This window comes from Mustela nigripes, chromosome 4, assembly GCF_022355385.1.
Source record: "Mustela nigripes isolate SB6536 chromosome 4, MUSNIG.SB6536, whole genome shotgun sequence".
NCBI lineage: Eukaryota > Metazoa > Chordata > Mammalia > Carnivora > Mustelidae > Mustela > Mustela nigripes.
Window position 1 is genome coordinate 178,425,671 of NC_081560.1, and position 25,753 is coordinate 178,451,423.

Genomic DNA, 25,753 nt, shown 5'->3' on the forward strand with positions numbered 1-25,753 from the left:
CTCGCAGGCCCCCAAGCTAACCCCTGCTGTAGCCTTAAATCTCCTACCATGGGAGAAGGCGGCGGCCGTAGCTTTGGGACCACTAGGGAGCTGCAGAGGCTGAAGCAGCAGGCGATGGAGTACTACCGGGAGAACGACGTCCCGCGCAGGCTGGAAGAGCTGCTCAACTCCACCTTCTACCTCCAGCCTGCCGACGTCTACGGGCACCTGGTAGGGACCTGGGACAAACACCCTCTTCCCTCCAGCCCCTCTCCCCCCGCCCCACGCTGCGGCAACGCCACGCGCCTGCGCCGTTGAGTCGCGCACGCGCGCCGCCGCCGCGGGCTCGGGGTCCGCGGTCTTGCCGGGAGGCGACGCCTGGGGGAGAAGCGGTACGGAAACGTGGGCGGGAGAAATCGAGAGAGAGAGAGAGAGAGAAAGTGGTGGACAGGCAGTGGTTAGAGGAAAGCGGGGTCTAAGGCGCTTATGGGGCCGAAGCGACAGCTTCCTCGCTGCCTCTGAGCGGGTCCGCCCGGGTGCAGTGCTTTTTAAACACAAACCTTAATACCGCGTAGCTCAGCTTGCCAATCTCCAGCGACCTCTGTTTGAATACGGATGAGCGCCTCAGCTTGGCCTCAGCCTGCCCTAGGGCCTCATGCCCAGCCCGTTCTCACTGCTCCCAAGTCTCCTTCCAACCTATGCTCGCCTTGCAGTGCGCACCTTTCTCACCCTGGATGCCCACCCCCACCCGACCAGCTGCCCCCCAAACTCCAAATTCACATCAGTCTTGCCCGTTTCGCCTGAACTAACTGTCCTCGCGTGTTCCTAAATCATTTCCTAAACGTAATGAGACCCTTCCTAGGCTTGCGAGCTTCGTGGAGCGCAGGGGCCTTTTCCGACCACCTACCTAGCGCCTGTGCTCAGCACCGGGTCAGGCACATACCTTAGCCTTAAGCAATGAGCAGTCGAAACAAACAAGCGTGTTCTCATCTCCAGATCCGTTAAGAACTAGCCAACAACGCCTTCCTCCTGGAAGGCAGTGTGGTTGGGACAGCCGAGTATGTACATGCAGAAAAGACGCACAGTGTGTTTACAAGGTTCAAAACCACACCTGGTTGTGGCAGTTGATATTGGGGGGGAGGGGCGGTCCATGAATGTTTATTTCTCTTGGTCGTGTCCTAGAAGTAAAAGTTGTATGTTGGGGTGGGGTGGGGAGGGACATGCTGAGCTCCCAGTGCTCTGTGATTTATGTTACTTCACTTAAATCTTTAGGACCACTGGGAGGTAAAAAATTTCAGTTTTACAAATACGGAAACTTGGCCCGGTGAATTTAGGTGATTTTCCCAAGGGACACAGTGAATAACAGTGACAAATCGAACCAGGTCTGTGTTCCCAGTACCAAGGGATTGCATGGTACATAGTGGACACTCAGGCACTTATTTGTGGCACAAATGAATGAATGCGATTCTACATTCCATTCTCTTTGCATTCTTTCTTACTTGAGGAATTCTTGAAAGTTAACTAGTCTAACCTTTTCATTTCACAAAGACACCAAGACCTTGCCTCCCAGCTACCTAGTGCAAAAGTTAAGACTAGACACTTGGACTCGGGTTCCTTGATGTAATGTTCTTCCCAGTCTGCTAGGCAGCCAGGACTTTGGTTTGTACACTTCTCTGGGAGTTTATACCTTGGTTAGGGACCAAAAGCACTGTTATGTAAAAGAACTGGAGTAATAGATAAGGTGATACATGATTGTGCTAGACTGAGGGACAGAACACTATATGTCAAAGGAATTCAGGGATAGGGAAGAACCTGTAGGCTGTAGCATCTGAGAAGGTTTTGGCTTGGACTTTGAAGGATGTTCAGGAATGACTGGCAAAAAGACAATGTCCCTGCCTGAGTTTTAGCCATCTGTATTTTCATTTAGTTTCTCCCTCTATCAAGTCCAATTAAATCAGGTTACCAGAGCAGCCTTCCTAACCTTAAATCTGATCATCATTCTTTTGCTCAGAAACCTCCTGTAGCTCCTTACTATTCCCTAAAGCCTGAAGTTCCTCACTTCCTCCCCTTGCCTTATCATACTCCCTCTACCCAAAGTATCTGCCCTTAACTCCTCCTCTTTGTGTGCCCAGTGAAATACTACATATTCTCCAGTGTTAAGCTCAAATGCCATTTCTTCACTGCTTCTGTACATATTTGAGGAACTGAGATAATGAGGAAGATCCTTGGGGGCAATAGTAATACAATCTAGTCCCTTATAGTTTGATAAAGAGTTTGAGACCCGAAGTCAAGCAGATCTGATTTGATTCTTAGCCTTTCCACTTAGTAGCTGTAGTGGACTATGATATTGATGCTCCCCAATGAACCATACCACCATTGTGACTGCTCTTATGTAAATCTCTCCTACACCTTGGGACCTGGCCATATGACTTGCTTTGATCACAAGCCCCACGCCAAGCACAGTGCAGACAAAAGCATGGTAAAGTGCTGCCATATTGAGGTTTGTAGTATTGGAGTACTCCCTCCTGGTAACCAGTCATCATGTTGCCTGGAAGTCAATTACCCAACTGGAGAGAGAGATCAAGGTAGAGAGGCTCTGGCAGATGCAACAGCTACAGGAAATCCTGTGAGAAAGACATGCCCAGCCAGCCTCTAGGATGTTCTAACCATCCTGGCTGAGACGCCAAGACACATGAGTTAAGTCATCCTGGATACTCTGGACCCAGTCAAGTGTCCAGGTCATGGAGCCTGAATGGGAGACCCCAGGGAAGATCAGCCAAAAGAATTACCGCGTTGAGCCCAGGCCAGATTGTAGAATCATGAGTGAAAAAATGGCTTCAGCCACTAAGTTCTGGAGTCGTCTGTAACTAAGCAGTGAGTAATTCAGACATTGGTTACTTTACCTTATACAATTTTTCTGGAACTGTTTGCTCCTCTGTGGAACGGAAATGATATGATTTACCTGACAGGGTTGTTTTGAGAATTTTACGACATAATGTATACAAAGTTCCCAGGGATGTGTCTGACACATTAGTTTATACAAGATTTAATTTATGGAATCCTAAATATGCCAGGCACTGTTGTGAGTGATACAGTGATAAACAAGACACTCCTTCAAGGCATATACTAAATACTTAAAAAATGTTAGTTCCTCTCTCTTCCTAACATAATAGTGTACATTGTGGAGACTTGTTACTAGTTATTTCAAATTCACTATAAAACACAACACACAAGCTAGATGATATTTTTTCCTCTCCTGGTTCTAAATTCATTGAGACACTTACTCTGTAACATATGAACCATCATCCTTAAAATACATGATGGCTTGGGGTGCCTGGGTGGCTCAGTGGTTGAGACTCCGACTCTTGATTTCAGCTAGGGTCGTGATTTCAAAGTGCTGGGATAGAGTCCAGTCTGGGGGTTCTGCACTCAGCGGGGAGTCTGCTTCCCCTCTCCCTCTGGCCCTCCTCCTGCCCCCCCACACTCTCTCTAAAATAAATTATATATACATATATATAAATTATGTATTATACACACACACACACACACACATATATATATACACACAGGTACATCTATATATACGTATATGGTGGCTTGAAAATTGACTTTTGCTTTTTTTTTGCTACCTGTGGGTTGGGATGACCTGTTATGTCGGCTGAGGTCACTGAATTTTGAATGCAAAGATCAGAGGCCTGTTCGGCAGTGAATGCAGAGAAAGAGCCCAGTACAGTCTGTTGATGAGGACCAGGAGGGTGTCCCCTCACCTTCCCTTCCTCCTTCTCTCCCCTGCTCCTGCTCCTCCTCCGTGTAGAGACGCCATCTTGAATCTTTTTACTCGGGCTTTTTGAGTGGGCTTTCTGCTTCAGCTTCGTGCTCTTCTCCCTTCTCTTAGAGCACTTCCAAATGGCTTCTGCCTTCCACATCAATGAAATGGCTTTCACCAAGGTTCCGACAACCTGCTTTGAACACATTCTGTGTGTGAACCGCTGGTGAGTGAGTAGAGCCTCTGCAGAAGCCTTCACCGTTAAAATAACAGATGCCTCATGGGGAGGAATAAAAACTGGCCCCCAGGAGGTTCCAGAGTTTGCCTCACAGCATTCTAGAGACGATCTGACTTCCAGATCTTGTGCAGCAGGATGGATTAGGACCTGCTAAAAAGTGACATGGGATCTCTAAGAAATGTATGGGAAAACATTCTCAGGTGTGTCATGTTTGATGGACACTTTGCTTCCAAATAGGCATCTTTTTGGAGAAGCTAAATCCTAATTTTCAAACAACTAATCTCCCCCATTGGGTAGCTCGAATCATCTAATTAAATCAGAGGTATTTGTTTCAAAGTAAATTAATATGGCTAAGACTCCAATCTTGAGCTATTTGTTTGTTTCTCCTCCCTTAAATTCATTTGTACTACAAATTTCACTCTGAGGCACCGTCTCCAGAACAAATTGGAAGGCAACATGGCAGATGGAAGATTATCTGCTTCAGGAACAGCCCGAGTTAGTGTGGGCCTCATACTCCTGATTTGTAAAAACAGGGAGCATAACCACATTCCTCATGTTTATTTTTCTTCCTAAAATGCTTTGAATTTGGAGGTAGACTTCATGTCCTTCTCCCTTTCGCCCATTGATCGAGAGCAGTTGACATGGATTCTGGACTCAGACTGCCTAGAGGCGAACCTCAGCTCAGCCAGCTATTGTGCAATCTTAGGCAAAGTATTTCATCTCTCTATACTCGCTTTCCTCATTTGTACGGTGAAGATTTTAAAAATACTGATCTCTATGGGGTTGTTCTATGACATAAATAATGTGGGTGAAGCCCTTAAAACAGTGGCCAATACCATGATATAGTCTTTAAAAATAAAACCTACAATAACTGTATGTTATTGTATGTAAATATATGTAAATACATATAATATATGTAAATATGTATATGTAATTATAAATACATATAATATATGTAACTATATGTAAAAATAAAACATACAATAACTGTATGTTTTAGGTGCTTTATAGTTCTATATTTTCTTAGATACTATTCTGTAAAATGGAGACGTTTATTTGATTTCTAAAATTGTGGGATTATGTCATTTAAAACTGATTTTTGAATCAGTCCTTTTATAAGAATAAAAGACTTTTGTTTTCCTTTTTTAAAAACTTTGTTCAGATGTTTCATTTTGCTTGTAAATAAATTCACGTTTTACAATCATTAAAAGAAATAAATGTACGTGAGTTTCTGCTGAGAGTTCGAAAGAGAACAGATCATTCCATATCCCAGAGACCCCGCATCAGGTTAATCCAAATCTCAGCATGTGAGGGCAGGGCAGTTCCCACAGAGTTGGTAGTTCAAACCTCACCCCCACCCCCTGCCCCCACCCCTGCATGTGGAGGACACTGAGGGGAGAGGTCTAAAAGAAACTAGAGTAAATGTGAATGATCTTTTAAATATAAATTAGTCATGGTATTGTAATTTTTGTTTGTGTGTGTGTGTGTTGAAGGCAAACTGCTTTTCTAAACTTGCAAAGCCTCCCACCATATGCAGAGTCGTGGGGAAGAGTGTATTGGATGGATTGGGGCTTCCAACCCTCCAAGTGGAAATATTCTGCACCATTCAAAATTTCCCCAAGGTAGGACGCAGCTCACATGTGTTCTTTATTGTGTCTTGGTTCCTTCGCATTTATTGTCTAAATTGTAGAAAATTAAGGTTTTGAAATTCCATGTTTGTGAAATAAATACATACAACTTGTAGGTCGTCATGCACATAAAGCATGAACCCTACAAGGAAGCATTATGGCTTTATTAGGTTTAAGTGCAGTATGGGTACAGACATGGCATGCTAGCCTGTAGATGATCCAAGATGGAGAAATGGGGCAAAAGTAGTTTTTAAAAAAATCCGACATCATTAATGTGATGAGTTCTGTAAATCTATAGGTATGTTTATAGATTCATATGTTTATATATAAATTTACATAGATTTATAGATATGTGGGCTGATCGACATAAAGGAAAATTTCATTTTCATAATTGTAATAATTCACTTGAATTGCTACATATTTGTTAGAAGTAAATTTGCTACTGTCTCTGGGAGGCAAATAATTATGATGAAGTCTGTATCCTTTTAGCTATTTATTGGAGAGGGAGTGATAAAAATGAAGTTCAATGTAAGATTTTTATAAGTGTATTTTAACAAGGTAATAATTTTAAATGTTCCCTGAAGTTGGGTTCCATACAGTTTCAACAGTTATAAAAATATCTCAAGGAAAATTACATATTCTCATTTTCCCTTTGAAACTGGTGATAAAATATCATGCACATTAAAAGCCGGATACATTCAATTTCTTCCTTTCTGGAAGAGGGAGGGAAGATGTAGAATTCGTTGATGTTATTTCCAGAGCATATGTTCGGTGGTGATCTCAACGCACTTTGAAGTCCTCGAGAATGTTCTGCCGGAGCTGGCAGACACAGAGCAAGAAGCAAGGTCCGAGGCGGTCCGCATCGCGGTGCAGTGGGTCAACGAAACCATCACCGAGGAGCTTCAGGGCCTGACGCCCTCCGACCAGGCTGAGGTGGACCAGGTGCTCAGGTAGATCTTCCGCTTTCAAACGGAAGTGTCCAGTACAAAGAGTATCTCTCTTTTTTTTTTTTTTTTTTTAAATTTCACCCGCCAGTAAAACAGGTCTGTCATATCTAGAACGTATGGTCAGCAAGTTGAGTAAGAAGCCTATTCGAAAGCGGTGAAATGCTCTTTTCTAAAAACCTGGGTTTTTTTCCTGTGTGAGGGAACATCAGGCCTCTCAGCCTCTTTTCCATGTGTATTCAGTCAAAGTTTCAGTAGAAAGTTTCTCAGCAAGAGCACTGGTAAGAATCCAGATGGTGTTCTTTCTGGCCCCTACCTCCTAGCCACCTTTGAAGGCTTCATATGCTTCCACCGAGTCCCAGTGGGTGACGCTTGCGGTCAGTCCTCCAGCCACAAACAAGTCCTTCATGCTCTGCCCACAGGTTGACTTTAACACGCGACAACCAAGGCAGTGGTCGCTAGGGCCGTGTCAGTGCAGTTCAATGCCCAGCCAAGGAAGGGTGAGCATCACTGTTCCTTTCGTGCAAGTCCAGTGCCACGAGCCTCTTGGCCCAACAGAGGTCAGCTGGATTCTGTCTCTCTCAAAGCTCCACCACTTGTTTAATTAAACAGAACATCCACAAAGCTGGAGCAGCTGAGGTCACAGAGGTTGCTGCCTGGGTTCTCCTCGAGGATGTGCATGGATTCCTGTGTCACATTTAGGTCTTTCGTCCATTTTGAGTTCATTTTTGTGTGTACCTTTTGGGACTTCTCAAGGATTTTTTTGGTTTGTTTTTGTTTTTGTTTTTAAACTATTCATTTTACGGTTTCTTCCCCACCAAAAAAAAGAAAAAAAAGAAAATGAATTCCTGTCCACTGTACTATACATTTCACTATCTACTCTTGACCCATTTTTCTTTTTGTGGTTGTTTATTCAAAGAGAAAAATCCAGTAGCCCTTAATCAAATAGCATATTCAAATTTTACTTTAAGTATATAAACAAATAGGCTCAAATAATTAAAAAAAAAAAACAAGCACCTAAAATTTTTAGGACTTTATTTCCAGGCCAAAATTAATTTCAGCTCTTGAACACGGTGTTTTAACAGCATCATTATTTTGGGGCCCTGGAAAGTGAAGCTGATTTGTCTTTAAGTAGCTAAAAAAAAGCAGAGTTAATTGTTGACACAGGTTGAATGGAGGTCAGCACTCAAACTGACCAAAATTATGAGCAATATTCACTGTAAAGCCATATTTTCTTGGCATGAAGGACATTCTTTGGAAATAAAGCTCAAGAAGACAAAGAGAGGAGAGAACTGGAAAAGAGCCTGGAAGACACAAGAGTGTCCATCCCTTCTCCTGCACCACCACCACCGCCGCCTCCACCCCCAGCCAAAAAAAGGGGACAAAAGCAAGGTCAGTGTCTCATCTTGCAGAACCTTCGATAACTAGAGTGTGAGGAAGAAAGGCTGAAGCTCCGGTTGCCTTTCCAGTTAGAGTCTTTTTGCTGCAGACCTAGGGTGGCCTCCCCGCCCCAGGTACCATCCATGCTCAATGCCACTTCCTTGCTCGATGCTGCCATATGGGGCAGGCAAGGCTTTACCCCATCAAGCCCGCCCCTTTGTTTGAAAAGAAAAAATATTTCTTACCCAGAAGTGAGCACTTACCAAGCAAAGTACACTGCATAGTGGCAATGCTGGGGACAGGGAGAAGGAAAGTGGCATGGGGGACCTTTAACTGCCCCCAAATATCCATTAGCTCATTAAAAGCCACTCGATGTTTTAAGGATTAGTGATATCTTTTGATATGAATAACCAACATTTTCTCAATCCTATTAATAACATATTAATAAAAGTTCTTGTGGGGCGCCTGGGTGGGTCAGTGGGTTAAGCATTTGCCTTCAGCTTAGGTCATGATCTCAGGGTCCTGGGATTGAACCCTGTCTCTTTGGCAGGGAGACGGCCTCTCCCTCTGCCCCTACCCCTAGCTCATGCTCATGCAATCTCTCATTCACTTTCTCTCTTGCAAATAAATTAAGTAAATAAATAAATATTACATAAATAAATATATAAATAAAAATTATATAAATAAATATTATAATAATAAAATAAATAAAATCTTTTTTTAAGTTTTCATTGGGAGCCTTTGCTATTTTAAAGCAAATAGTCCAAGTTGTCATGACTCTTTGTTCCACGCTTTCCAACATATGGTGAACTTGAGCCCCTCTAGTATTCCGGAGCTGCTGCTCGTGTTGTAAATAGAGTTTTACATCCGTCCAACATGCTCCTTGAAGACATGAATCATGTCTCATTCAGTTTAGCCCCACCAGGGCCTAGCATGATGCCAAAGCACAAAGTAAACACCCAATAAATGTGGGTTCCCTGGGATAAGAAAGCACCAGAACCAGGAAGGGACCGAAGAGACTATGGAGACATGGTTTCTTATCTCCTGGACTCAGATGCTGAGGCCCAGAGAGGGAAGAGAGTCTCCCAAGGCAAAAGAATCATGTAAGACCAATCTCCATGCACAGGGGGGGCCACTGCTAATTACCGGTAGAGATCTGCGGTGGGTGTTCCTGGGGCGGTTGCTGTTGACTGACAGAACTTGGAGCGCCAGAGAAGGGAAGAAGTCGGAGGGGACAGTAGTTCGCTAAACCTTTGCTGTGTGTTATGGGGTCACGTGCCTTACTCCACTTGTCTTACCCACCTGACCCAGGCCAGCAGCTGGGGACAGGCACCGGCCATTTACAAAGGATGGTGTGGCACTCGGGCAGGCTGGGTGGCGGCTAGGAGCAAATAAGAGTGAAAGGCCGGTGAGGCGGAGGGTGCACGGCTGGCTCTGGAAGCCAGTTCTATTACAATGGGACACCTGTTTGGGATTAGCCGGCAAGGTTACTAGTGAGATACACATCCACGAAGAGACGTGTTCAGCAGGAAGCTGGATACGCAGGAGCTCTGGTGGGTGTAGAAAACAAAGGATTGGGATTCAAAGACACTCCAGCTCTTCTTCCTTCACTTCCTTTTGGATATTAGGCAAGTCTTTTGGCCTCTCTAAGCCCTACTTTACTTCTAAGTGAATGTGGGATTGACAGTACCTGCCCTATACCATCGTCAAAGGAGTTCATATCGAATGTCTGAACATTTCTCAGAGTGGCAAAATCTGCCACATGGCTACGGATGATTTGGACACTGGGGAGTCGTAAGTGAAGTCCCACAGAAACTTCTTGAGGGCTTGAGGTAGAGACCATGTTCTCCCCAGCCTCAGTGCCTCCACTTTCTTCACATCTGTAAGCAAAGCATTAAAAAATAAGAGTTTTATTGTAGTCAAACACCCTTGAAAGGAATCTTTTATCCCTGTTTTTCCCTCCAGGGAGGAACGATACTTTTACAGAGAAACCTATTGTGCCTCCAGAACCTGTTGAACCTGTACTGAATGGTAGCATGGCCATAGGGGCTGTGTCACTCGCTGTGGCCAAAACCAGGGCCATCCTGGACAATAACCCCCTCTACTTAAATATTGCACTACTGAAGCAGTCAGGTCAGGTCAGTATCCGTTGTCTTCCATCACGAAGACCTGTGAGTATCTCAACACCTGTGAACCACATTTCTTGTTTCTCCTTGGTTTCCCCTCTTCCAGGAACAGCCCACAAAGCTCACCTTACCTTTGCCAATGGTGTCTCTGGTCAGCTGCGGGAAGTCATCGCCCGGGAAGCTGAATTTAATGAAAGAAGTGATGTGTATACCCCATCCTGGAGTAACAGCTAAACAAGTACCTTCGATGATCTCACACTACTTTTTCCCTTTTCTGTTAAGATTTTATTTACTTATTTAGGGAGAGAGCATGAGCAGGAGGAGGAGGGGAAGAGGGAGAGAGAGAATCTCAAGCAGACTCCTGGCTGAGCACGGAGCCCAGTGTGGCGCTTGATCCCAGAACCCTGAGTTCATGACTCAAGCTGAAATCAAGAGTCAGACGCCCAACTGACTGAGCCACCCAGGTTCCCCTCACACTACTTTTTCTAAAAAAAAAAAAAAAAAAAAAAAAGGCTCTGTCATCGACAAGTCTTTCATGTAGGTCCCCAAGGCCTATGACAACAAGGGAGGGAGAATTAAATATAAAATGAAAAAAAAAATTTAGGCAATCAGAAGTGGAAAGAAAGCAAGACCTCAAATACAAGGGGCCCATTTAAGCCACCTTCAGTCTCTGGTTCCCTTCAGCACTGACTTGTGCCTGTGACTCACCAAGGAGCCCTGGGTGAGTAACTTGGCAGCCATGATGGGCTGGGAGGTTGTTACCTGGGGGAGTCAGGGCATCCTTATTTATGGGCCGAGGCACTGCAGCAGCAGCAGGAGGAAGCTGGCTCTTTCCGGGCAGTCAGATCTGTTCCAGAAGAGCTCCAGGGCCGGCCAGACTGCCTGGCATGCAAGAGAGGTTCAGTGCGTGCTTCTCGAATGGAGGACTCCTAAGTTGCATCTTTATACTTAGTGGTGTGCTAGTTTCTGTATTGTTCTTCACTGGCCTGAAGGAGCCCTAGTGCCTCTTTAAATCTCCATGAAATATTCTACCAGTTAGGGCATTAGAAAGAATTTACATTTAGGTACCGTATTGGATGTTTTCAGGAAAAAGTACAGGAAGTTCCATCCTGTCAGGTAATACATGGAGTGGTATTTTTTTACCTAAGCTAGTGAGAATCACTATTTTTTCAATCTCAAGATAATTTCTTCATGATAAAGAATTCTTTTTTAAAGAGAATAACTGTTACCTCACGATGTATCGATTGTGGAACACTAGGACTTCCTAGCTGGCTCACTGTCTGTCCGATCACGTTCAGATCCCAGCGCCAGGATCCTTCCTGCAGTTCAAATCCGTTGGGTTATTGGAGGACCGGCGTAGTTGGTATATGCCATCCTTTATTTGTCTTCGTGTGCAGATCCCACAATCATCAGGATATACATTCCTATTTTTTAAGTGACAGTGGCTTTATACCAGCTCAAACACTGTCATGGAGAATCCCTTGCTGACCTATAGGATGTGTATTTGCAAAAAGGGTTGGTCAGGAGACTATGAAAGAGAGTAAGCCAATGGCACCTGTCAGTTCTGAACAGCGAAGAAAGCGTAACTGAGAAGAGCTTTCATTCATATCCAACCAAATAAAAATTGACGGCTGAAGATTAGCATTTAATCTTCTGATTTTGTAGATCACATCTAATCCACTAACTAGGATATCTTATTGGGGACTCTACAAATACTCAGTTAGAAATAGCTAGTGTGTGCCGTAAGTTTTTGTATTTGAAGTTTCTAGACTACAGTTGTGGAAGATCATGGTTATTATACTTACAGGGTGTGGAGATGCTTCTGGAAATTCAGAAACATATCAACAAAACAATTGAAATGGTAGGTAAAGAGAATCTATGGTATCTAATTGCTGATACTGACACCTCCCAGTATACAAATTTTACTTTATTATGAAATTAACTCAATATTGTTGTTATGGATATGTAAATGTATTCATTGGGTTTTGGGCCCTGGATTTGGTTTCTAAAGGCACTTGACAATCTCATCAGCTGCCTCTGTGGTAAAATTATCCCTTAGGAATTGCAAGGAAAGGATTTGGCCCCTAGGATGTGTGAGCCAGTTTAGTATAATGGTTAAGGCCCAGACTCGGAGGTCTGCTTAGAATCCAGTGTTGAGCAAATGCGAGCTTTTGGCCAGACAGCCCTTGACGGGGAGGCCACAGAGGCAGGGCGATGACGGGGAGCCATAGGTATGAGTCCCTGGTTGTGCCCGTGTTTGTCTTTTTCTCTGCTATATGTCTCCTGCCTCGCCCATCATGCTTCCCGAGTGTGGTGTTTTTACCAGGGATAGAAAGTTCAGCTGACTCCGTGGTGCAAAGAAGCTGGAGAACTGTCTTTGCATGTACTCTGGTGTGAGCCCTGATTGATTCTTGACAAGCATGCCCTAGTTTACAGAGCCAGGAAATGCTGGGTATTAAAATGCACCCTTAAGGGCTGAATCCTTGCTCCAGAGCTCGGTCAACACCCCACATTGTGGGTATTGAAAATGACCAAATGTCCTTGGAAAGTATCTTTGCTTCGGTCAACACCCCACATTGTGGGTATTGAAAATGACCAAATGTCCTTGGAAAGTATCTTTGCTTTTCATCTCAAATGATACTACGCAAACCAGATTCATCAGATTTAATGACCTTTGGCTGTTTCCAAAAGTCAAATCCACCCTGCAGCGAAGTGCTTGTACCTTATTTATTTGTACATTATTTAGAACAATATTCAAAACAAACTAAAGGCAAATCGCACAGGGGTGTTGCTCCCTAAGGGCAAGGAGGGGATGTTGTAGGAGTGAATAATGCTTCATTTGTATGAATAGAAATGCATTTATAGGAATGGAGGTGGAAAAGAAGGATCAGAAAAGGACCACATACCCGAGTCTGAGAAACAGTCTGGAGTTTTTCAAAATCGGGAGGGGCTGGTATGGGGTGTGTGTGTGTGGGTGTGTGTGAGTGTGTGTTGGGAGACTCACAGTGTGCCTGGTCAGGCCCCAGGACCTGAAGCTCTGCTTGCTGCCACAGAGTCTGAAAATGGCAAGTGATTTCTCTCTCTCTCCTATCTCATAGCCACCACCTCCAAAAACAGAGACCAAAAAAGGGCATAACGGAAGCAAAAGAAGTCAAGTAAGTTTATGTATTTCTTAACCAGACTTCAGTATGACACGGTTCATCGCTAGAGCCCCTGCCCATGTTCCAGCCCCGGTCAACGGTGCTCCAGGCCCAGGGCTTACACACACACAGAAACGACCCAGCGATACTCCTCCAGGAGCGCCGAGCCCCACAGCCCCCGAGCTGGAATGTCACTGGGCCCCACCCCTCTGGCCACAGGCTGCCGGGCCAGCGGCTGGCTCTCTAACGGACGCCCCTGAAGGTGTGCGGAAGGAAGCATTTATGAATCCAATATAACAGAGTTGAAACTCGGTAGGTGACGTGTTGGGGAGAGTGAATCTGGCTAACCAGCTGAACGGCAGATAGAATGTTTTCGATTGTAATCTTATCCCTACCAAGTAAGAGAGAAACAAACAGAAGGCACAAGATGATAGCCCTCTCTTTCTTCGGGTCCCGAAAAGGCACCCAAGCCCCATTTCAGATGAACCATTACCAGACCTCCGATTTTGTCGGTAGCCTGACAAACAGTTCTTGTCCACACTGGCCGGGGTGGCCTCAAGAGCCTCCGGAAGCCATCGCCACCTGATCCGGCCACGGCTTCAGTGGCTGTGGGCGCCCAGGAAGACACACCTCTCAGATGCCTGGACTTTAACAATAGAGTCGGGATAACCAGTCAGAATCCTGGAGACGGTGCAGGCGGTGATGGGACTAGTAACGGTGAAAAGTTAAATTCCTCCTCCGCACTGGGAGAGAGAAGAGAACTGTGTGAGGAAATACACGAGGAAGTGAAGTGCCTGGTCGGTAATCTGTAGGGATGAGCACAACACTCTCGCCCTAGACCCGGGGAGAGAGCCGGGGCGTGGGGACCAAGTGACCCAGCGTCAGCGCGCTCCGCCGCGCTCCAGCAGGCTGTCCTGGGTGTTCTGAGAAACGCGGGCCAGCATCAGCCCTTCCCATGGTCAGCTTTCCTACTTCTTTTCTTCCTGTTAGAAACAGGTTAAATGGGAGATTCTAGAGAGCCAGCCGTACCAGTTAAGAGGCCTGAACTCTGGAGCTAATCTTCCTGGATTAAAATCTGTTCCAAGTTACTTACCTCTCTGTGAAATGGGACAGTAATTGTAGGTGCTTCAGGGGCTGATGTAAGGAGTAAATGTGGTTATGTAAAGCGTTTGGAACAGTAGCGGGCATTTAATAAGCTCTCAAGAAGTGATGCTTACAGTTGAAGGGTCAACCAAAACTCGATTGATACACAGCAATTTCCCCACCTGTTTCATTGCTGAATAAAGGGTTCCTGTCCCTGCCGTTAAGAATGTCAGATGGCGCTTATAATGAACTCGTGCGATCAGCAGAGAAATGGGATATTTCTGCCTCGGTTCATGTTTGCCCTTGAGTCTGGCGCAGGCGCACACACACACACCCGCTTCAGAATCACCGTTATTCTGCTTCAAATGTGTGATAATTCCTAGTGGCAACTTAGAAGGAGGGCACGGCAGGGCTGACCTTGCATCAGAAGCACATGGCTGCCTTTCCCGGGGCTGCTTTCGGTCCCAAACCGCCTTCCACCGAAATCCATCCGTAGTGCTGCCTTATTTTAGCAGAAATCTATCTTTTCTCAAGTAAGACCTTTCCTGAAGGAGGGTTCCATGTTCACACTTACATTCTCCAAAAGGAACATGGAACACAGGAAAGAACAGGTTTGGAAGTGGGTGGAGGAGGACAGAGGGAAGGACCGGACAGGTACTAGTAAGCACAGCCTGGAGATTCGCCCACCTTGGGGTCGCGGCTCAGGTCAGCCCGTGTACCACGGCAGGGTTGATCAGGACATTATACAGGCACATCTAAGACCGAAAAGTGTGTTCCCCGGTCAAGCCTGAAACCATGAGGGTAAGAAAATTACTCCAGACGCTTTGGGCAATCATATGCCTAAAGGTCATGCAGAGATGGGTGATGCCCAGACATAAGACTGATGCGGACTCAGAAGACCACATGTTTAGAGAGCTGTGTCTGGTTGTCAGTGGTGCCTAGTTTATAACCAGGAAGCTCCAAGAATCTTACCGGTCTGTATCTCTAAGCATCATTTGCCTTCGGTCTTTTAGCAGCCCATCACGGGCAAGATGTCGCATCTTGGCTGTTTGACCATTAATTACGACACCATAGAGCAACCGCTGGTCCTAATTCAAGGCATCTGTGCGAACCTGGGGCTGGACCTGGGGACAAACCTGCACCTAGCCATCAACTGTGCTGCCCATGAGCTGATGGATTATGTAAGTTTCTGCTCTGGAACACATAACTTGTTGGGTCCCATTATTTTTAAATTAGGACTCAAAAGCAGCACATACCTGAATATTTTCCAAACAGATCCTATTGCTTTTATTAATATTGTGTGCAGCTTCCAAATATAAATGGAGTCGAGAAAGCTGACTTAGCTAATGACCAGAGAATAACATAACCATATAATTTTAGAAATTAACAGGAAATGTCAAAATAGCTACATATAGAAATTCTATAACAAAAATTGCTAAAATGGGGTGCTCCCATAGACCGTGAGAGCTATTGAAAAATAACAAACTGGTATGTTCTGTTGGGTTCACTCCCTTGGTTGGTAGATACGGAATTTGCCAGGCATAGAAAATGGATCCATTGTAGCTATCACTTGGTAAGCCGGTCTGGCCAGGTAGGTGGTTCTGAGTTTCTGCTGTGACTCCCTTTTTAAATGTAAAAATATTTCCAAGTTGTTGATATTTGTGGAGACTGTATTTTTATCTGGTTAAGCCCATCCACGGTGTTATCCACAGCCTGGGTTAGGAGGAGAGAGCTTTAGCGATGAAACTTCTCCGGAGACTGCACCCTGTGGGGACAATTATTTCAAAAAGAGAGGAAAACGGGTTCATTTTTAACAAGCTTTCATTTGACTTCCTCAGTGTAACAGAGCAGCAGTTAACCTTTGGACTTGGGAAGCCGGCATGTTAGGGAAACTGGTAAAAGTCGTCTGTCTGCCACATACAAGTTCCCTTCTTCAAAAACACAAATGCGGAGTCTGTGATGTATGCAGTGCCCTGCGTGTTGACGTACATTTGTGGTGACTTGGTAATTAATGTCCCATTCAGGGGATATGGCTGAAGAGAATTCCACTTTAATCTGTGATTCTTTTAACTTCAAAGGAAAACTTGAACAGCATACAGGAACTCTTAAGTTTCAGCTGACTTCTAAGTCCTTTTAAGTTTTCTAAAGATACGAAGCGCAGGAAGCCTTGTTTAATGTAATTTCCTATTCTCCACATAATGATTGGTTCCTAGACATACTATTACAAAAAATAATTGCATGTTTTCATCAGCAATGTATACCGAGAACTATGAATATACCGACTGCTAGTGCTAGCTAGAATGGGTATTTTTTGCTTATATTCAGTGAAATGAATTAGCTTGATATCAGATAGTTCTTACAATGTTAATTCAACATCATTAGCATTTCTTTACTGACAAGATAGGCTTCTCAAGGTTTTGCGGTAAAGAAACTAAAAGTTCCGGCTGCCTTTTTAATCTGAGAAAAGTACAAAATCCTTGCAAGTCTGGATTTCTTTGGAACCTGCCTAGTTCCAATGCAATCCATCCCACTGGCAGCCATAGCAGGAAGGTGTCAGCAAACCAGTCATTCTGTCGCCTCCTGCCTCCTTCCTGGTACCCGAATAACCCAGGGGCCATCCCTGAACACAGACTTGGGAATCAGTGCCAGGATTTGCAGAGACATGACACCGGATCCGTTAGCCCCCTTTTCTTCTGTTCTTGATGACCTGGGGCTTCCCAGACTTCAGATGAATGGAGTTGAACTAGAACTCTTTCAGAACCATATGGTTACTGGCAGGGCGTGCTTGCTACCTGCAAAGGAGATGCCGTCACCTGGGTCATGGGACATTTCACAGTGGCTGTTCGTATCTCCACAGCCTCGCCCTGCTTTCAAGTTTTAGGATATTCACGGTACAGGAGACCAGCTGTTTGTTTACTGTGAGTGGAAAGATGCTGGGTTCTGGTGAGTGGGAAGCTATGCACTGCTGTCCTGTTTTATAAATTCATGTCGTCGCCCGTGGGCCCAAGCAGCCAGGTAGCTGGCACCACATGCCGAAACTAAGTAAGAAACTCTTCCCCTCCTGCTGCGTACCTGGTCTTTTGCATAGAAGGCTTCCGTCTGAAGTCCGCGGGAGGAGCACCATGGGGCATGAAGAGGAAGGGTGACGTGGTTTCCCCAGGCTAGTATGTAACAGATATTTAAAGTACACAGATGACTCATGAGACGATGGCCCCAAAAGGACGTTTACAATCTTTTATAGGCAATGAATAAGCGCAAATGGGAATGCCGCCTTTCCCCTTTGAGGAATCCCTCATTCCTCTTTATTTTGTGATTGTCCTTCCACCCGCCAGAGTAGAGGAAAGTATGAAGTGATGCTGGGAACATACAAAAACGCAGCGGAGATGGTGGACCTCTACGTGGATCTGATCAACAGGTTCCCTGCAATTATCGCCTTAATCGATCCTTTCAGGAAGGAGGTACCAGGGACCCACCTTGAACTGTATAACAACGGAGAGCAAAATCTCATTCTTTTGGCTCGGTGGCTGGAAATAGTGCAGTTTGGGGTGGGGCGGAGTCGCGCACTGAGCAAACACAGACCCGAAACAGGGGGCCTGGGAGGGCGCCTGTGTGCAGAACAAGCGAGCTTTCCCAGGCACTTGGGGGTACCCATGTTTGCATGAGCAAGCCAGGGCTGGCCGCCGAGCCGCCAGCTCCTGCTGCAGCGAGCCGGTACCCTGGCCGGGCTAAGTGCTCCCGGAACTGGGCCCTCTGCTCAGCCCGTGTGGCATCCTCCTTCCACTTCATACACGCAGAAAAGCTGCAAAGGTGTATTTTAAAAAGGTTTCAAGAGCGAGGTTTTCCTATCTATTCGAGCTCTGACATCCGGCGAGGGTTGTTCCTCTGCCAGAGGGGGCTGTCACTCTCCCTAATGCTCTGGATCTGCAAAACCTACATTCTTGATAGTATGAATTGGAGAGAACCATTAGATCAACTGAACAGACAGTGTCTGGGGGATCAGGCGTGGATTTAGATGTGGGGCATGAGGAGAGAGCTGCATCACGCTCAGGGTCCCCACACCTCCCTTGGCCATCACTCCTGTCACTGCCTGTGCCACAGCTCAGGGCTCAAGGAGCCGCCACCCAGCTCCTTAACCTGCTGGCGGCATCTTCAGACCTTGTTCCAGAGCTCTGGCCTCGTCTGGTTTACTGTGCTAAGATGGCCCATGTTTGGTCTGTTCTAATGGAATAGGTCAGAATCTGGTACAGTGGTCTGGGAGACTTGGTAGATCATCAGTTAAAACAGTATTTCATTTCATGTGATGGTCTTACCAACAAAAACAAGGGTGTTGAGAAGGGAGAGCCTAGAGCCTTCACAGGCTCATTTCCTTCTGTTTTCTGTTCACCAGAAATAACAGTGGCAGCTTCTGGGCAGCCAGTTGTGAGTAGCGTTACGGATAACACAGTGGGTAGGAACAGCTTGGGCTGGAAGAACTTCAGAATCAACGTGGAGCATTTAATGTGTATTAAACAATTTATCCAAAAGATCTTTAAGCTCAAATTTAATCACTTGAAGATTCTGTTCCACGAAGCTGGTTAATTTGTGTGGCCATGGTTCAGGTACTACTCAGCCACAGAAACAACAGAAAACCATTTTGTGGGTCTCAGAAAGGTGTTTAACTCTGATGAGGGGCTCTAGGGTTCCTGTTGTTTTGTGATCATGCTTCATACATTTTAACGATCGATTCTTAAATATTTACCCAGGACTCTGAACAGTGGGACAGCGTCTGTAATGCTCTTGGTTCCAGGTGTTACATCCTTGCAGGAGCTGCATCCAAAAGCATTTCTAAACTTCTAGAGGGTGGGGACATCAGCACCCCCAAATCCAGTGGGCTGATCATCAGACATACCAACCAAACTACGATCTCTGACTTGGTGGAAATAACCAGTCTTCTTGACAGTGAGTAGAAGTATAGGTCTACAAGACTCATAAGGAACTTGTCTTGGTTACACAAGGAGCCAAAAAGGTACAGTTTGTCAGTTAATAAAAAGCATGGTGTAAATCTTGGCAGAAAAACAAATTTCCAGCCGTCCATCAGAGCTCTGGTGCTGGGAGACAATTTGCAGCTAGTGTACTAATCCACTTCCTGGTGGTCCCACAACAGCCCCAGTCCAGGAGCCCCACCCCCGCCCCCCATTTTAGGCGTGACTGAGGACAGTACCTTCTCAGCTTCACACCACAGGACAGTGATCCCACTCGCCCACGCTGATGTTTTAAAAATTCCTCACAAGTTTCAAACTCTTTACCACCGTGAGGTCTGTGACCATGCTTGCCCTGCACCATTGGCTCACTACTCCTGATCCTTCACGTCTTTCCTTAAGGGAAACGTTTTCAGATATGTATGACTTTCCTGGTTTCCTTTCCCCACCCCTACCTGGTTGCTCTCAACCTCCCTCATAGCTTCTGATACTTTCTCTTTGTAGTATTGGCCACAATTACATGTACGGTGATTTAATGTCCAGTATCTGCCCATGAGACTGTGAAGTCCCATGAGCTCACAGGAGTCTTGTTCAGTGCCTGAAACATGGGTGGGTCTCAGGAGTTAGGCAGAAGGCTTGTCTAAGACCTAAAGCAGGGCTCAGAGCTGGACTAGCAGCCATGGGCCTGGGCTCGTGCCAGAGAATGGCATGGAATGCCTGTAGTGCCTTGTCCTGGAGATGGCCCAGACTAGGGCCCAGGCAGGGCTGTCTTGTAGGTAGTAGACGGGAGGTCGCAGCCCTAGCCTTTCCTCCAGGGCCGACCCACTCAGCAGGCATGCTGTCTTCCACTTCGGATCACTACCATGGCTCAGCCTCCAAAACACCAAACACTGTCTCCAGAGCAGGAACCTTGGCTTTGTAGACTTGGCAAACTTCAAGGGGTTCTGAGATCCTCAAATTTGGGTTAAGTACCATCCACACTGTTCTTCAAATACGTTTACATTCAGAAAGACAGATCCCTTTGAATAAAATTCTACACGATGAATTGTGAAATCCAGTAAGGCCTGTCAGCTCCCAAAATGATACCCTTGCACTTCCTCTCTATTTTGTCTCAAAGATGCACACTTTTCTACACGGAACATGGACAAAATGGAAATGTGTCTTACAGTTGGGGTCCCCTTTAGTGGTCCTAAAGATCTTACAATTTATGATATCTTTAATTAAATTTGGCATTCGTGTAGTATTTAGCATCTGAGTTACTGGAAAGAGATAAACAGATAAAACCAGGGTAATTAAAAAATACAAATGTTTAGGTCAGAATTCTCTGGTGGTCAAATCATTGACTCTTCACAGAAAAGTTGTAAATCTTGGCAATTTTTTCAATTTTGTTTCCAGAGGCTCATACATGTGTGTGTGCACATACACACACACGTGTGTGTGTTTATATACACATGTACAAGCTCATGTGCATACATATGTGTCTGTACATGTATGTGTGTGTATATATATGCCGTTATGCTCACTGTTCCTATGCCATCTAAACCTGAAAAGAATTCCTCTGCTCACAGGTAAGCAGCGCGTGGCCGTCTTCGGAAGCGCGGAAGGGGAGTCGTCTGATGACAGCCTGGTTGATCTGGCAAGTACTGAAAGCTGGTCAATTGCAGAACTGCCAAAACACTGCTTTTATCATGAATTGGTATTTCAGAGAAATGCAGTCTTTGGCGGAGAAAGTCATGTAACCTTTTATGAAAGACTTGCTTCCTCCCAGACAGCTAGCTTTTGCAAAGAGCTAATCTTTGAACTTTTAAAAAGAAGAAAAATTGAAGTCCTGGGAAAATGATGAGACACTTCAGTGGCTGGGATGTGCACTTGCAGTGTAACTGCCTGAAAGGCAGCGAGAAAGACCAGACTGTTCTTAGACGAAATCAGCATGCTCCCATGCCTAGTAAAGCATCTAATGCGTAGTCACGCTGTTTACCTTTCCCGTCTCTGTTTGTATGCGGACCTCCTTATCTACATAAGGATCAAATACAAAGTTAGAAGAGAAAAACCAAAACCAGCACAGTGTCCGTGCCCTTTCTCCGTTTTTAGCAAAACGTGACTTCTCGCTTAAAATCAATTTTGTCCACCTCCCTGTCCCCCCTTAAGGCCATCGGACTCGGTGTCCGGTTTATCAAGTTGGGAGGTCTTTCTCGCGGCGAGCGGATAACTAAGTACAACCGCCTCTTCACTATAGAGGAAGAACTGCTCCAGAGTGGAACACTGGGTACGTGCTGCTTTCTTGCTTTGTTTTCACTTAGCCATGAATAAGAGAACAAAGATTGGAGACGGGGAATTGGAGGCCCTCGGCGGGAGGGCAGGGGAATCCAAAGACAGTTACTAAGCACTGACAAAACTAGGGTGGCAGTTGCAGCAATGTGCTTTGTTTTCTTAATGGATTATCTGTTTACCTGGATGTTTCAAACTCTTGCCCTTCCTCTTGATGAATAAGCTGCGTGGTGCTCTTCAATAGAATTAATTGATTGGAATCTCCAAGCCCACCTTTTATTATGGTCCACATTATAGCTAAGGTCTCTGCACAGCCCTGAAAAGTTAAAGGCAGGTGTTTTCCTGATGATTCTTGAAAACAACTGGTTTTACTTAAGATAAGCAGACCGCATGTTAAGTTTAATGTCATCCGTGGAAAAGGCTGTGGTCTTTTTTTTTTTTTTTTTTAAGATTTTATCTATTTATATGGCAGAGAGAGATCACAAGTAGGCCAAGAGGCAGGCAGAGAGAGAGGAGGAAGCAGGCTCCCTGCTGAGCAGAGAGACTGATGCAGGGCTTGATCCCAGGACGCTGAGACCATGACCTGAGCTGAGCTGACGGCAGAGGCTTTAAGCCACTGAGCCACCCAGGCACCCCAAGGCTGTGATCTTGAGAGAAACGAACCAATCATTTGGGAAGTCAAACCTCTGCAAATTTGCTTGCATAGAAGGTATCTTGTGTACTGGGCTAATTGGAGAGAAACACCCCAAAGATGAATTTTTACCCTTCATGTTCCTGTGATGGCCAAAAGCAGGTGCATGGCACACAGAGATATTTAAAGAGACCAAGTTATTTCTTTGCAATTCTAAAAATATTTTGCATTTTAGGACAGAACAAATGAATCACTATGCTGGGGGAAAAGTATGTGTTTATTTAAGTAGTAGTGACAAAATACGAAATTTTCTTGGGTGCTATCCGTAAGATCTCATATATGATAAATGTATCAGGGTCTGGCCTCTAGAGCAAATCAGTTCTTGCATATGACAGCAAGGAATTAGTCCTATGCCTCAGGATATGCACTGAAAAAATAAAGAAGCCAAGAGAGACTATAATTAGGAATGTCAGGTTTAACATATGTTACAACCTCAAAATGCTTCCTAAGCTTCATAGAAAATAAAAATGTGATTGAGAGACTCTTTCTGAGTTAGGTAAGGGCAATCAAAGTTAGTGTTGTTCAGTGTGCTACACAGGCCTTGTTTTTTCCAATAGGTAAAATCATATTGTCCTACATATTACCAGGTTGTGGGTTTTTTTTTTTTATTTTTTTTTTTATGTCATCCTGACTTGTGAAAGCCTTAAGTTCCTAAAGGACTCACCACATTTCTAGCCAGACTTCCCCACAAGAGAAAACAGCTACTTCCAGGCATCAGAAAGGATAGTGACCTGAGGCCCAGCCCCTCTCCCAGGGCCAGGGCCAACCCCTGGGCGTCCTGGCCTAGATGATCAGATCACAGGCATGCCTCATTTTATTGTACTCTGCTTTACTACACTTCTCAGATACTGCATTTGTACAGAATGAAGGTTTGTGGCAACCCTGGGTCAAGCAACTCCCTGGATGCCATTTTTCCAACAGCATTTGCTCACTCCACGTCTCTGTGGGGTCAGCAAACTATCTTTGTTATGATCTTTGCAGTGATTAATTCGCTGGGAGCTCAGATGATGGTGAGCATTTTTTAGCAATAAAAGATTTTTAATTAAGGTAGATACATTGGGTGTTTTTGTTTTTAGGCATAATGCTACTTCTTGCTCACCTCACAGACTATAGCACAGTGTGAACGGAAATTTTATATGCATAATTTATTTATTATATTTATATTATTTATCATTATTATATTATATAATATATATTACATATAATATATATATTTATTATATTATTTATACGCAAATTTATAGCATAATGCTACTTCTTGCACACCTCACAGACTACAGCACAGGTGAACAGAAATTTTATACGCATTGGGAAACCAAAAAATTCACGTGACTTGCTTTATTGCGGGGTCCAGAACCGTATCGCTGGGATCTCTGATGAGTGCCTGCGATGAAAATTTCCCTGTCATTGGCCTGTGGTCATACACCCTGTTGACAGTGGTCGATAAATGGGAAGGAGACCAAGAACTGGAGAGACAGATCTCCCCTCTGAGAGAAGGAGTAGGAAATCCTGTCAAAGCTCAGCTGTTAACTGAGCACTGTCACTGTCACTGTCCACATGGACCCGACTGGAACGAAGTCTGCAGTCGTCTGCTTGGGAACGCTTAGTTGGCGATGGTCTGTACTCACATAGTGGACTGGCCTCTCTTCTAGTTCCTCTGCTTCCTCTGCTCCTCTTCCGCTAAGCCTCTGTCCAAAGTCCACTGCATACCGAATGTTCCAGAAGGGCACCAGGCAGACTGAGCAAGACGAGTGTATTGCACAGTTAACATCTGAGCAAAGTCAGGCCTAGTTCTGAATGGTCCTGGGACCTTTTCTCATGGTGAGGGGACACCTCTGGGCAGTTCTGGAGGTGGTCTCCTTTACCCACAGTACCAAGAACATCAAACTTGGCACCACTGGATTCAACACTAAACTTTATTGTTGTTGTTGTTAAATAGGTTTCAATGAAGAACACATATTTTTTCCCTTGAATGATGACACTGAGAAGGGGACCGAGGCACCCGAGGCTGTGGCTACCGTGGCTGGCGAGCCAGCCGAGCTCCCAGAGCCCATCTTCCCCACAGAAGTGATGGAGGCGTCGGCCAAAGCATGAGCTTCTCCTGGATGGGGCTGTGGACACCCCGCTTTTCGGCCACGCTGCTAGCATGAGACCCGCAGAGCCCACCTGTGTCTTCACATGGGCTTTGCTCTAAAACATCCCTAACCAGCGTGCTCTTTGATTGCTCTTGTGATTTCTGTTTGGTAACACTGGTACCTAGTATTTCCGCCCGAAATTACGCCTGTAAACTGTGTCTTCCAGACCTCGAATGTCCATGGGGAAGTTCCCTCCTGTCCACTTGGGGGGCCAAGACCTAGTAAAAGAGTCCAGCGCCTCTGCTGCTGAGCGCACATGGGGGGCAGCAACGTAGCCGTGCCCGGAGGCACAGGCGCATCTTGCCGCCTTCCTCAGGCAGGAAGAAATGTGCGAATTTCAGTCTTTCTAGCAGCCAAACAGCTGCGGCTTACTTCCTTGCCCTTCATCCCTCTTCCCTGACTCCCTCCTCTTTCTAAATTTTCATCTTTATTATATTACTTGTACGCTTGTGGGTGTCCTAAGATCCTCTTTAGAAAAAGCAGCAGTCTAAATGAATAAACCCATCCGTAAATGAACACCGATTCTGAAGGTAATAATGCTCAGTTACTTCCGCAACAGCATCTCACAGGAGACAAAGGACGTATCATGCAGGCTAAGGGCCTCCCTTGTAAGGCAGTATCGGGGCTATGGCAGAAAAGTACTGGAAATAAATTTATTCAAACACATACCTTATAGATATAATAATATCCTACTGCCTTGTATAATTTAGATTGTCTGTTTAAACTTACCATTTGCTTTCCTCCAAAATGATAAAAATTGTGATATACTGACCTGTGGGAGAGTTGGCTAAGTTGAGATTTCTGAGAACTTTTCCTCTTGATGAGCCCCCATAGGGAAATTTAATGGCCTCATGGTAACACCAGGGCCTTATGCTCAAAGCAGTGATTTAAAATGGGCTCAGTGGCACGTTCTCTCAGAGCCCGGGGCAGGAGGGCTGGTTGGTATCTAAGCTGGGAGAACCGTGCCTGTTTGTGGCTGCTACTGCCTGTCCTGGTGCTTAGCAACACACAGTGAGGTAAGAGAAACTATAAGGAAATTCATTTTATTTATGGTTTTTGGGTTTTTTTGTTTTTTGAGAGGGGGGAAGGGACAAAAGCAGTGGGAGAGTGAGGATCTCAAGCAGGCTCCGCACACAGCACGGAGCCAGACACCGGGCTTGATCTCACGACCCTGATATCATGACCGGACACCAAAATCAACAGCCGGATGCCTAACCTACTGAGCCACCTAGGCGCTCCTGGAAAATTCATTTAAAACAGGCAGAGCATGACTGGGTGTTTGCATAGCCTTTGCGCATATCCACACACACACGGAATAGGGGAGATTATCAGACAGTCTGCCCTGGAACCATAATATGAATTATCATAATTAAATGAATGGAACCAGCACAAAAATTTATAAACTAAGTTAATAACA

General features: G+C 45.2%; 2 protein-coding genes across 5 annotated transcripts in view; one reads left to right on the forward strand and one right to left on the reverse strand.

The window, feature by feature from the left end:
* HSPA12A (heat shock protein family A (Hsp70) member 12A) overlaps positions 1-138 on the reverse strand; it is a 147,757-nt gene extending 147,619 nt beyond the window's left edge. For both annotated transcript variants that reach the window (XM_059398671.1, XM_059398670.1), the window contains exon 1: positions 48-138. In XM_059398671.1, coding sequence (XP_059254654.1) covers positions 48-50 — 3 coding nt within the window. In that variant the 5' untranslated portion in view covers positions 51-138. The remainder of the gene's footprint in view (positions 1-47) is intronic.
* Positions 49-25,753, forward strand: ENO4 (enolase 4). Of its 3 annotated transcripts, none has more exons than XM_059398673.1 (14): positions 49-210; positions 5,477-5,605; positions 6,371-6,561; positions 7,802-7,947; positions 9,901-10,073; positions 10,168-10,299; positions 11,869-11,922; positions 13,160-13,216; positions 15,298-15,465; positions 17,617-17,742; positions 19,027-19,222; positions 20,811-20,878; positions 21,391-21,508; positions 24,141-25,753. In XM_059398673.1, exons 1-14 carry the CDS (start codon positions 49-51, stop codon positions 24,293-24,295), a joined length of 1,875 nt encoding a protein of 624 aa, XP_059254656.1. In that variant the 3' UTR covers positions 24,296-25,753. The 3 variants fall into 3 exon arrangements, with proteins under 3 accessions (XP_059254656.1, XP_059254657.1, XP_059254658.1); XM_059398674.1 differs by having other exon boundaries at positions 53-210; positions 17,617-17,699; positions 19,071-19,222; XM_059398675.1 differs by lacking the exon at positions 17,617-17,742 and having other exon boundaries at positions 53-210.